Consider the following 13,121-nt stretch of genomic DNA (forward strand, 5'->3'; position numbering starts at 1 on the left):
GTGTTCTAACAATTCGATTTAGAATCTGACGGTCTCTCTCAGACAACTTCGATTTTCGGCCACAACTGTGCTTTGCTGAGGACGTTTTTCCTTCTCTTTTAAAGGTAGTAATTACTTTTGAGACATGTAAAGATTGTGGAATTATCTCTGTGGTCAGCGCACAACATGTGCGCTGACACTGCGGAAACCCTCCACAAGCGTATGGATAAGGGAACCCAGCTTTGGTGCAAACGCACCTGTAGAGAGGAATTCCAACTGGCAGATGGAGCTGTGGAGTACAGAGGAACTCGGTCTCTGTACAACCACAGATGCCAGATGGAGATTGTACGAAGTGAAGCAAAACAGGGCAAGATAGCCACTCAAGAGAGAGTGAGCACAGAGACAGAATGTATGTATGTCCACCAATCTAGTCGCCACCCAGCGACGGTTGACATACAACAGCGAAGACCAAAGTGTGAAAGCAATCGCAAGAATGGCGATTGCTAGCAGAGACACAAGACGGAGTAAAGACAGAACATAGAATGAATAAAGACAGAAACAATTAGCAAACTGCAATTCAACACGAATGAGCTGACAGGACTAGCTAAACGCGGTCACCACACGTTAAGCGCAATAGCGACAAAGCGCGTTCAAGGCACGGTCGCCGCACGATAAGCGCAACAGCGACTAAGCGTACCAACCCTAACTAACTATTGAACACAAAACAAAAAGACAGACCGTTGGAGTAACCAGTAGCAACCACTGCTCTGGCTCACACTCCAAGACAGAGTACAGAAGGATCCACTGCCTCTACCGCTAGGAGGAATGCGATTCAAACAGACAGACAGATGGAGCAACCAGTAGCAACTGCTGCTCTGGCTTACACTCCAAGACAAAGTACAGAAGGATACACCACCTCTACCGCTAGGGCGAATGCAATCCAAACAGACAGACAGAACTAGGCAATACAGATAATAAGTGCTAAGTGCACTCCCAAGGATAACTACTCTAAGACACTATTTAGCGAACAATAGCCGAGGGGCTGTAACTCAAGGTAAGTCCAGCAGAACCAAACCTTTATGACCAGCAGGGAATTCTGGGAGGAAATGGTATTTATACTGCAAACCTTCAAAGGAAGCAGATAAGCAATTTGCATGACAAGTGGATGCAAATCTCTCACCAGAACAGCAAGTCTGAAACTTGCAGAATGAAAACAGGTCTCCTTTCCAGGGACCTGCAGCATGCAGACCTGAAAAATGGTCAAAAAGCTGCCTGCCTGCGCAGACAGCAGAGCAGATCATTACAGTACCCCCCCTTCTAGGGACGGCTTCCAGACGTCCCTCAAAACCGACATTTCCAACAAAACAGTCTAGCTGAACACTCATGAAGGTCGGGACAGCCCGACAAGGCCCAATTCCAGGATCAATCCTCCCGAAACCAAACTCACCGGAGGCAGGACCTACCGAAACATGCCCATCAGTACTACAAGCCTCAGCGTGACACCCATCAGAACTGTGAATACCAGAGAAGGACCCGTCGAAACTCTCTGAGCAATACCCACCACCTTCCAGGGACCGTCCAAAAATACCAAACCTCCCACAATACCCATTCGAAGTGTCCCTATCAACACAGAAGCCACTGTTGATCCAATCCAGGGTACTAAAAAAAAATTCTCCCAGAATCTCCTAGAACACTTTGAAGCTCTGCAGCGATCCCAAGAGGCCAGAATGCTCTTTAGGTTCACATGGAGAACTATCAAGAACCCCTATGGAACCTATGTCAATTCCGGATTCAGAGTTACCAGGATAACCATCAAGATCAACATGGGTTTACTAAAGACAGGTCCTGTTTGACTAACATGCTCAGCTTTTATGAGGTAGTGAATGCTAATATGGATATTGGGAATGCTGTAGATGTGATATACTTAGACTTTGCTAAGGCCTTCGACACTGTTCCCCACAAAAGTCTGGTGCAAAAGATGAGGATGCAAGGACTGGGGAAGAGTCTGTGTGCTTGGATAGGGAACTGGCTAATGGACAGAAAACAAAGAGTTGTGGTCAATGGATCATACTCAAAATGGGAGACTGTTAGCAGTGGGGTCCCACAGGGGTCTGTACTGGGTCCAGTGCTCTTCAATTTATTTATTAATGACCTAGTGGATACAGTAGTGAGCAATGTTGCTATTTTTGCAGATGATACAAAATTGTGCAGAATCATCAACTCTAAGGAAGATAGTGTTATATTGCAACAGGATCTGGATAGGATGGCTATATGGGCACATACATGGCAGATGAAATTCAATGTTGACAAATGTAAAGTCATGCATTTTGGTCGTACCAATGGTCTAACACCATACAAAATAAATGGGATACAGTTGGGGACATCAAACTTGGAGAAGGACTTAGGAGTACTCATCGACAACAAGTTAAATAATCGTACTCAATGCCAAGCCGCTGCAGCTAAAGCTAACAAAATTTTGGGATGCATTAAAAGGGAAATAAAAACTCGAGATGCTAGCATAATATTGCCCCTGTTTAACTCTCTAGTAAGGCCACATCTGGAATATGGAATTCAGTTCTGGGCACCACATTACAAAAAAGATATTGCAGTTCTAGAGCAGGTGCAGAGACGAGCAACAAAATTGATACGTGGGATGGAAGGTCTCACTTACCAAGAAAGGTTAGATAAACTGGGTTTATTTAGTCTAGAGAAAAGACGCCTTAGAGGAGATCTAATTAACATGTATAAATACATCAGAGGGCAATATAATAGCTTGGCGGATGAGCTTTTTGTCCCTAGGCCTTCTCAAAGGACTAGAGGACATGATCTGCGCATGGAGGAAAAACGTTTTAGCCATTTATTTAGGAAAGGGTTCTTTACAGTAAGAGTGATTAAGATGTGGAATGCATTGCCACAGGAAGTCGTTATGGCAAACTCTATACCTGCATTTAAAGGGGGCTTAGATGCTTTCCTTGCGTTGAATGACATCCATGGCTACAATTACTAGGTAATGCCAATGATGTTGATCCAGGGATTTTATCTGATTGCCATCTGGAGTCGGGAAGGAATTTTTACCTTGTAAGGGTTTTTTCGCCTTCCTCTGGATCAACAGGGATATGTGAGGGAGCAGGCTGGAGTTGTACTTTGTACTGGTTGAACTCGATAGACGTATGTCTTTTTTCAACCAAAGTAACTATGTAACTATGTAAGATCAGGGCTTTCAGGAACCATTTCTGGGCATGCAGGCAGGCAGGCAATATCAGAACATGTCTCCACAGAGGAAGCATCTGAGTATGCTGAGAACCGAGACACACTTGGGCATTCTGGCTCACAGAGCACATCTGGGTACACTAGTACAAGAGAAACTTCTGGACACGTCAAGGAACTGCAAACCTCAGAGTCAGTCACAACAAGACCAAAACCAGGACCGGGCAGAAAATTATCACGAGTAGTGGTCACAAGTACAGGTCTTTCAAAAGAAGACTTGGACTCAGACTTAGAAGTCTCTGTGACTGTAATTGTATCTAACCAAAACTCATCATTGACTACGCATGACTGAAGCTCCACCAGAGCTGCAAAAGTAGTCAGCATAACAGCAATGCCTACTGAAGTGGACAATACCTCAGAAGGACCTGGGGGGCAGGAGGCATCTCCTAAGAGTTCTGAACCCTTTGGGAGGAACTCGGAGACCTCCAGAACATCAAACAAAACCTCAGGAGCATCATTTCCCAAGATTTCTGACAAAGTAATCAAGGATTCTGAACTATCCATGTTACAGGGCAAAACATCAAATACATTCTGCGGACAGGGCAGATGTCCCAGAGATGGTTCTACCATACACTGAGACTGAATTTCATCTTCATGAACAGGATGCACAGGAATATCTACTGGAACAAACACTGACTCCCTGACTCTAGTTTCACTGCACGCAGAATCCTGCATAGCAGCCAAACCAGACTGCAATTCCAAAATGGCAGAAGAACAGGTGAGAATAGTTGCAATACCCAGACGAGCCTCTGGGCTCACTGAAGGAGATTTTATGCAAGGCAACATTGACTCATCCAGAGTACAGGGTGGAAAGTCAACACCCTTTTCAGAGCAAGAAAGGGACTCACAAATGTCCGTGCGAGTGGACATCACAGTTTCATTCATGGTACAGGGCAGGCTCACAGAAACATTCCCTGGACAAAGCAAAGATCCCTCAGTATCAGATTCGCAAAACAAAAGCGCTGTCTCACCCTTAGACTCGGCTAACAATGTCGAATCCGAGGAATCAGAACGCAAAATTTCCGAATCCAAGATCGCTTTTGGTTGTGAAACTGAAGCTTCTAAAGCGCAAGCCTCCGAAATCTGTTGAACAAATTGTAAAATGTCCAGGACAGGAAAATTGGAACAATTTTCATCTGGCAATGTGCTTTCACAGGTGTGAACAGAGTGAGGCATAGATTTATTTGCAGAAGAAATTGCGATAACAACATGGGGAACTTTATTAGTCACATTAATATTACTCTTGAGGTTGCATAGTTTAGGAATTTTCCCCTTAGCAGGATCATAGATGGAGGATCTTAAAGAATTACTGGGAGAAAAAGATCTGTTTTTAATTGACAAGGGATCCCACATATCTTTGACAAAACTGACACATTCATGTTGATCATAACCTGCAGGAAGACCTGAGAAAAAGGCATCTTTTGAGTTTAAACTCACTTGCTTTACCCCAGAAAGGCAGGAACAATCATCCGACAACGTTGTCTCTCTATTGGAGTCAATTGGTTGGTGTGTGTGCAATTCATACAAAATCGTCTGCCACACACAAATCACCGGATCCACAAAACACTCGTCACACTCACCAGATTCAATCAAAGTGTACACAGAATTGATACAAGCATTAAGAATCTCTTCGCTTTTTGCGATGTAAAAATCGCAAAACGCCTTCCAATCAATCTCGAACTCCTCAATCAAAGCCCCAATCTCCCATGGAGAAAATGGAGGCTCAAACAAACCTGTATCAAGGTAACACTTCTACGGGTTGGGATCAGGAACATGCATAGATTTTCTTACTCCTTTAATATACTGAATAATTCTGCCTATCATAGGATCCACATATGCTTTTGCTAGGGGTAATAAAACCTGAGACTGAGAAGTTTCTCTGGATCTATCACATGCAAGTGTGTTCCAAATTTCAGACTTTACAGAAATAATTTATTTGAAGTTGCTATGGGCAACGGATCTTTCAGCTGAAAGGCCTTCCTAGACTTTCTCCTTTTAAACCTAGCTGCTTTAAGTGGCTGCTGTCTAGATGCAAGGGAGCGGTAACTGCATTCCTTATCAAACTGAATGGTTTTGCATGGAATGGACAGAACAGCTGATTGACCTGCAGGTACACAGCCATCAAGAACAGGTGGCAAGGAAGGCAGTTGAAACCAGTGGGAAAAAATTAATGTAAGACACTGATAAGGATTATCATTCCAGGAATTGTTTTTCAAAATCTCATAAGCCCACTGAAACAGATCTCCTTGCAATAGAACATAAGCTATTTGGAGAGCCCACGTGGATGAATCAGTGATTTGAAATGCAGAGTTAAGAAACAGTCTTACACATTCAGAAAGAAAGTCATTTTTGGTTTCAGAGTCTAGTTTTTTAAACCACTTAAAGGTACAAGAACCATATTTGACAAAATCGTACAAATCGGAAATTCCCTCTACACTGGGAATTTCGGTTTGGCTGGTCATACTGTAACAATTGTGGAATTATCTCCATGGTCAGCGCACAACATGTGCGCTGACACTGTGGAAACCCTCCACAAGCGTTTGGATAAGGGAATCCAGCTTTGGTGCAAACGCACCTGTAGAGAGGAATTACAACCGGCAGATGGAGCCGTGGAGTACAGAGGAACTCGGTCTCTGTACAACCACAGATGCCAGATGGAGATTGTATGAAGTGAAGCAAAACAGGGCAAGATAGCCACTTGAGAGAGAGTGAGCACAGAGACAGAATGTATGTATGTCCACCAATCTAGTCGCCACCCAGCGATGGTTGACATACAACAGCGAAGACCAAAGTGAGAAAGCAATCGCAAGAATGGCGATTGCTAGCAGAGACACAAGACGGAGTAAAGACAGAACATAGAATGAATAAAGACAGAACCAATTAGCAAACTGCAATCCAGCACGAATGAACTGACAGGACTAGCTAAACGCGGTCACCACACGTTAAGCGCAATAGCGACAAAGCGCGTTCAAGGCACGGTCGCTGCACGATAAGCGCAACAGCGACAAAGCGTACCAACCCTAACTAACTATTGAACACAGAACAAAAAGACAGACAGATGGAGTAACCAGTAGCAACCGCTGCTCTGGCTCACACTCCAAGACAGGGTACAGAAGGATCAATCGCCTCTACCGCTAGGACGAATGCGATCCAAACAGACAGACAGATGGAGCAACCAGTAGCAACCGCTGCTCTGGCTTACACTCCAAGACAAAGTACAGAAGGATACACCGCCTCTACCGCTAGGGTGAATGCAATCCAAACAGACAAGACAGACAGATGGAGTAACCAGTAGCAACCTCTGCTCTGGCTCACACTCCAAGACAGGGTACAGAAGGATCCACCGCCTCTACCGCTAGGGCAAATGCGATCCAAACAGACAGACAGATGGCGCTACCAGTAGCAACCGCTGCTCTGGCTCACACTCCAAGACAGAGTACAGAAGGATCCACCGCCTCTATCGCTAGGACGAATGCGATCCAAACAGACAGACAGATGGAGCAAACAGTAGCAACCGCTGCTCTGGCTTACACTCCAAGACAAAGTACAGAAGGATACACCGCCTCTACCGCTAGGGTGAATGCAATCCAAACAGACAAGACAGAACTGGGCAATACAGATAATAAACAACCTGACTGCGCTAGAAGGAATGTTAAGTGCACTCCCAAGGATAACTACTCTAACAGACTATTTAGCAAACAATATCCGAGGGGCTGTAACTCAAGTTAAGTCCAGCAGAACCAAACCTTTATGACCAGCAGGGAATTCTGGGAAGAAATGGTATTTATACTGCAAGCCTTCAAAGGAAGCAGATAAGCAATTTGCATGACAAGTGGATGCAAATCCCTCACCAGAACAGCAAGTCTGAAACTTGCAGAATGAAAACAGGTCTCCTTTCCAGGGACCTGCAGCATGCAGACCTGAAAAATGGTCAAAAAGCTGCCTGCCTGCACAGACAGCAGAGCAGATCATTACAAGACAGTACCTCTTGAAATGCCAAGCATTCAGGCAGTTTCTGTTATAGTAGCACCTGCCATACGATCACCAACAATTTGACTTCTTTGCAAAGTCTGAGAGATCTGCCATTTTTATAAATGATAACCAACTTTGGTTTAAATATCAGTAAAAAACAATTATTTTAATTAAACATATCAAATAACAAAAATAATAAACCAAAAAAATTAACATATGTCAAGTTTTGATTGCTTAAAACAGCGTTTTTCAACCGGTGTTCCGGGATGTTGCCTGGTGTGCCGTTCAGGTCTGGCCTCTCGCTCCTCCCCTCCACGCGGCCGCCGCTCCTGTCACCTTATCATGAGCGGGTGGTCGCTTGTCCGATTAGATTCCCCCGTAGTAGCCGCTCTCCTCTGTGGCATTTCCTATTACAGCAGCACGCTCGGCGGCTGCTGTGATGACCAGGAAGCGGTACAGTGCTTCCCATGGTAACGGCGATGCATATCGCCGCTACAGGAAGCCGCTGTACCGCTTCCTGCTCATCACAGCAGCTGCCGAGCGTACGCTGCTGTAATAGGAGATGCCACAGAGGAGAGCGGCTACTACGGGGAAATCTAATCGGACAAGCGGCCGCCCGCTCATGATAAGGTAACAGGAGCGGTGGCCGTGGAGGGGGGAGGGGCACACCTACCCATACTAGGAAGCTATATTGGGCACTATACTAGCTATACTGGGCACTATACTGGGGCACTACCTACCTGTACTGGGCACTATACTAGCTATACTGGGCACTACCTACCTATACTGGGCACTATACTAGCTATACTGGGCACCATGCTAGCTATACTGGGCACTATACTAGCTATACTGGGCACTACCTACCTATACTGGGCACTATACTAGCTATACTGGGGCACTTCCTACCCATACTGGGCACTATACTGGGGCACTACCTATCCATACTGGGACTATACTAGCTATACTGGGGCACTATACTAGCTATACTGGGGCACTATACTGGGGTAACTATACTAGCCATACTGGAGCAACTAAAGTCCCTATACTGGGGCAACTATACTAGCTATGCAGCCGCACCCCAGCCCCCCCCCCCCCCCCCACGGCACTGTCCACTAGGTCGCGAAAACACCCGCGACGCCGCCCCCCTCCCTCCCCCCCTCCCCCCCCCCCCCCCCCCGCCGTTCCTCTGAGAAAATTTTGGTCAGAAAGTGTTCCCCGGGCCAGAAAAGGTTGGGAACCACTGGCTTAAAACATGTTCAAAGATTATGATGCCAAAATGTTAGGTGTTTCCATTATTTTGTCCACCCCCTGTATGTACGGAATGTTATAACTCAAGTCATTTTTAAATAAGGGCTTGTCGGTAGTCACAGATCGCACTCATCAAGCTCAAGTTTAATGTGAAACCCAGAAGCAGAAAAAGTAAAGCAAAAAAAAAGAATGAACTGAAAGAGGAGAAATGTCATATGCATCACTTACTTGATGTAATATGGCACCTTGTTGGGAGAAATGGCTCTTTCCCATGGAATCTGTACTGATGCTGAAACAGACATACCGGTACATAATGATTTTGCATCTTTTCTTGCTTACTGCACTTTACAAGTTTTAAAATAAAACCAACTTTTACTTGCACTTTTTATTACACCTAGAAAACATCAGACAATTGCTATCCAGTCTAATAGATTATAGTTTTAAGTGTCTGATGTCTGTATTGCTGTATTCTAATGTCTGTATTAATGCCTGATTTGGCTGAATTTGCAAAAGAGAAAAGGCTAAATATGCAGGTGATCTTTGATAAAGCATAAGGTATTTGTATTAATACTATTATCATATCATACCATATCAATTCACTGAATAAATAATGTCCCTATTGTGTTATTGTTTTGGACTAGGAAAAAACAAACAAAAAAAAAACAGATTTAATCTGAATCTATGGCACAAGAGAGGTTTTACACTATAGAAGTGGCATATCTCTGCAATATGCAAAGCAATTACTTTTTTCCCCTCAAACTCAGACTTGTATTAAAGCAACTACACAAGCATGAAGAGGACTTCATCACAGTGCTTCTTTGTAGGGTTTCTATTTTGCATCATTTGTTTGATGTCACTTTCTGGAATAACCAGATTATCTTTTTTTTTATTACCGGTAAATTGTGTAGATAAGCAAGGGAGAAGGGGAAAACAAAATACACATAACAAAACAAGAGAACCAAATCACAAAACAACAAGAAACAAAAGAACAAAATCACAAAACAACGTGAAGCAAATTAGAAAACAGAAAATAAAAAACAAAGAAAAAAAAGAACAAAAAACAAATCAATCTGCATTGTCATTAGAGTTGGGCCGAACGGTTTGCCGGCGAACGTGGTTCGCGCGAACTTAGGTGGTTCGCGTGCGGTTACCGCACGCGAACGTTTTGCGGAAGAAGTTCGGTTCGCCCCATAATGCACCTGAGGGTCAACTTTGACCCTCTACATCACAGTCAGCAGGCCCAGTGTAGCCAATTAGGCTACACTAGCCCCTGGAGCCCCACCCCCCTTATATAAGGCAGGCAGCGGCGGCCATTACGGCCACTCGTGTGCCTGCATTAGTGAGAGTAGGGCGAGCTGCTGCAGTCTCTCATATAGGGAAAGATTAGTTAGGCTTAACTTCTTCCTGGCTGCATACCTGTTCTGTTCAGTGAGCCCTCAGCCCACTGCATACCTGTACTGTGATCCTGCCACTGCATACCTGTTCAGTGATCCTGCCACTGCATACCTGTTCTGTGAACCCACCCACCACCACTGCATACCTGTTCAGTGATCCTGCCACTGCATACCTGTTCTGTGAACCCACCCACCACTGCATACCTGTTCAGTGATCCTGCTGCCACTGCATACCTGTTCTGTGAACCCACCCACCACTGCATACCTGTTCAGTGATCCTGCCACTGCATACTTGTTCTGTGAACCCACCCACCACCACTGCATACCTGTTCAGTGATCCTGCCACTGCATACCTGTTCTGTGAACCCACCACTGCATACCTGTTCTGTGAACCCACCCACCACTGCATACCTGTTCAGTGATCCTGCTGCCACTGCATACCTGTTCTGTGAACCCACCACTGCATACCTGTTCTGTGAACCCACCACTGCATACCTGTTCAGTGAACCCGCCACTGCATACCTGTTCTGTTCAGTGGACCCGCCACTGTATACCTGTTTAGTGAACCCGCCACTGCATACCTGTTCTGTTCAGTGGAGTTTGGTGTGTCAGTGTGAAGCAGTACCTTAATTACACTACCTGATTGATGTATACACATGCAAGATGTTTTAAAGCACTTTAGGCCTGTCATTTAGCATTCAATGTGATTTCTGCCCTTAAAACGCTGCTTTTCGTCAAATCCAGATTTTTCCCGGGGACTTTTGGCGTGTATCCCACTCCGCCATGCCCCCCTCCAGGTGTTAGACCCCTTGAAACATCTTTTCCATCACTTTTGTGGCCAGCATAATTATTTTTTTTTTTCAAAGTTCGCATCCCCATTGAAGTCTATTGCGGTTCGCGAACTTTAACGCGAACCGAACCTTCCGCGGAAGTTCGCGAACCCGGTTCGCGAACCTAAAATCTGAGGTTCGGCCCAACTCTAATTGTCATACTTCTTCACCCAATTCTTACACATACCACCACCACAAGACCAGTTATCCAATCATCATAACTCATTCATCCAGTTCCTCTCATACAGGCTAACCACATCAATTACCTGATTTCTCCAGATGGTATATGGATTGCTTTATTACATTTATTAATTTGAATTCCCCCTTCCTATTACATCTTCACTAATAGTCTTGATTTTTACTGTCAGGCCTGCTTTCCATCCCGCCAACCTCTTTTCCTGGGCCTACTTCTTAACGTGTTGTTTAGCTTGCTGCTTCATAGGGTATCAAAGTCCCGCAAGGCTTTCTGGTTTGGGATTTTATGAGGATAGGAATTTTCTCCTCTACATCTAGCTTCTCAAAAAACAGTCACACATCCTCATAATCCATTCCTGTATACACAAACGATTAGCTTATTTACAATATTTAGCAAAGAGCTGCCTTGCAAGTAAAGGCCAATTTCTTCAAACAAAGGCCTTCCCAATCTTAGAACCGAACCCCCCTTTGTTGAAAGACCAGAAATAGCTGAGAAGGAGATATAGAAAGGTAGTTCCCCAAATGTTTTTTCCAAAACTTTTTATATCTCCCTAGAATGTTTTCTACTATTAGGCATCTCCACCACATGTGGGTATCTGATCCATCTACACTATGGTGGCGTCAGCAGCTGATGTTGAAGGGCATGTTGGCTGGCTGTTCATAGGTGGCGATACATGGCACCGGACACTGCCACCAGCTGTTTCTGATGAAGAGCTCCCCCTGCTTCTTTCAGGAACTCGTCTTCTCCTACTCCTCTCTGATTCCCCCTCTGAACTGTCCCCCTGTTCATCTCCTCTATTGGGAACCCACGTGGCATCCGTACCATCATAATCATTCTCCCCAGCTTTGCTTGTATCAAACACCTCCAAAACTGCACCAACAGCAGGCACTTCATCATTCTCCTCCTCACACCTTAAATAGTAACTGTCAGGCTGCAAAAGCTAATTTAAACCTCTATTCTCCTGTGTTAAACAGTTTAGAAGGCAGCCAAAAAGGCAATACTGAAGTTAAAAATCTCTCTTACTTTTGATGTGTGCTGAACAGCAAGGCTCTTTATTCCCAAGCTCTTAAGAGGCCGAGAGGCCGCATTCCATACTGCAAAGTATTCTGGGGCTACTTCTTCCCACCTTGGGTCCTCCCCTCTGCTGCTAGTGAGAAGTTACATGCTCAGGTTACAACAGCTTGTAACGCAGTCCAGCTCACAGCACTGAAAAATCTCCGGGCAGAGTATACTGCATGAGTCCGCTATTGTTCCTAGCCACATGGCTAATTAATATTCACTGCAGAGTAGTGTTGTCTTGAGTCGAATCATCAGGAAGCAGGGAGGACATGAAGACACATTTGGCTTCATAGGAGACAGACAAACATGGAACCTGCCATGAGCTGTCAGGAGCATCATTCTCTGCAAATTCTATATACAAATTCTGTGAAATCCAAACGTGGACAGTGAAATGCATATGTAATGTAAGTACAGCCAATCTTTAGCTACTGATATATGTGTTTTTTTTCTCTGAGACCTTATACCTAACAGCTCCTCTTTAACCTCCCTGGCAGTTTATTTAAATCCGCCAGGGGGAAGCAAATACGTTTAAAAAAAAAACGTCTCGCTACATGATAGCCGCTGCTCAGCAGCATCCCCCCAGCCCCTCCGATCGCCGGAACGGGATCTCCTGGAGGGCTTCCCCCGTCGCCATGGCGACGGGGCGGGGAATTCCGATCTACCCCACAGCGCTGTCTGGCACTGATTGGCCAGACAGCGCACGGGGTCTGGGGGGGGGCGGCTGCGGCGACGCGGATAGCGGCGGATCGGCGGGTAGCGGCGGCGATCGGGCACTGCATGCAGCAAGCAAAGTGCTAGCTGCGTGCAGCAAAAAAAAAATCATGCAAATCGGCCCAGCGGGGCCTGAGCTGTGCCTTCCGGCGGCATAGCCCGAGCTCAGCTCGGGCTTACCGCCAGGAAGGTTAAAGTGAACCTAAAGCCAGTTAAAAAAAATGAGATTAACTCACCTGGGGCTTCCCTCAGCCCCCTGCAGCCGATCGGTGCCCTCGCAGCTCCGCTCCGATGCCTCTGGACCCGCCGGCGACGACTTCCGGTTTCGCCGTCACCGGCCGACAGGCATGGGAACGCGAGTGACTGTTCGCGTTCCCAGCCTGTATATCGCACCCTATGCTGCTATTGCGGCCAGGAGGCATCGGAGCGGAGCTGTGAGGGCACCGATAGGCTGCAGGGGGCTGA

The 13,121-nt window shown here is 45.6% G+C and overlaps 1 protein-coding gene across 3 annotated transcripts in view; it reads right to left on the reverse strand.

The window, feature by feature from the left end:
* Window positions 1-13,121, reverse strand: part of DRP2 (dystrophin related protein 2) — a 697,048-nt gene that overhangs the window by 481,072 nt on the left and 202,855 nt on the right. For all 3 annotated transcript variants that reach the window (XM_068248074.1, XM_068248073.1, XM_068248072.1), the window contains exon 8: window positions 8,695-8,755. In XM_068248074.1, coding sequence (XP_068104175.1) covers window positions 8,695-8,755 — 61 coding nt within the window. The remainder of the gene's footprint in view (window positions 1-8,694; window positions 8,756-13,121) is intronic.

The sequence above is a fragment of the Hyperolius riggenbachi genome, chromosome 8 (assembly GCF_040937935.1).
Source record: "Hyperolius riggenbachi isolate aHypRig1 chromosome 8, aHypRig1.pri, whole genome shotgun sequence".
NCBI lineage: Eukaryota > Metazoa > Chordata > Amphibia > Anura > Hyperoliidae > Hyperolius > Hyperolius riggenbachi.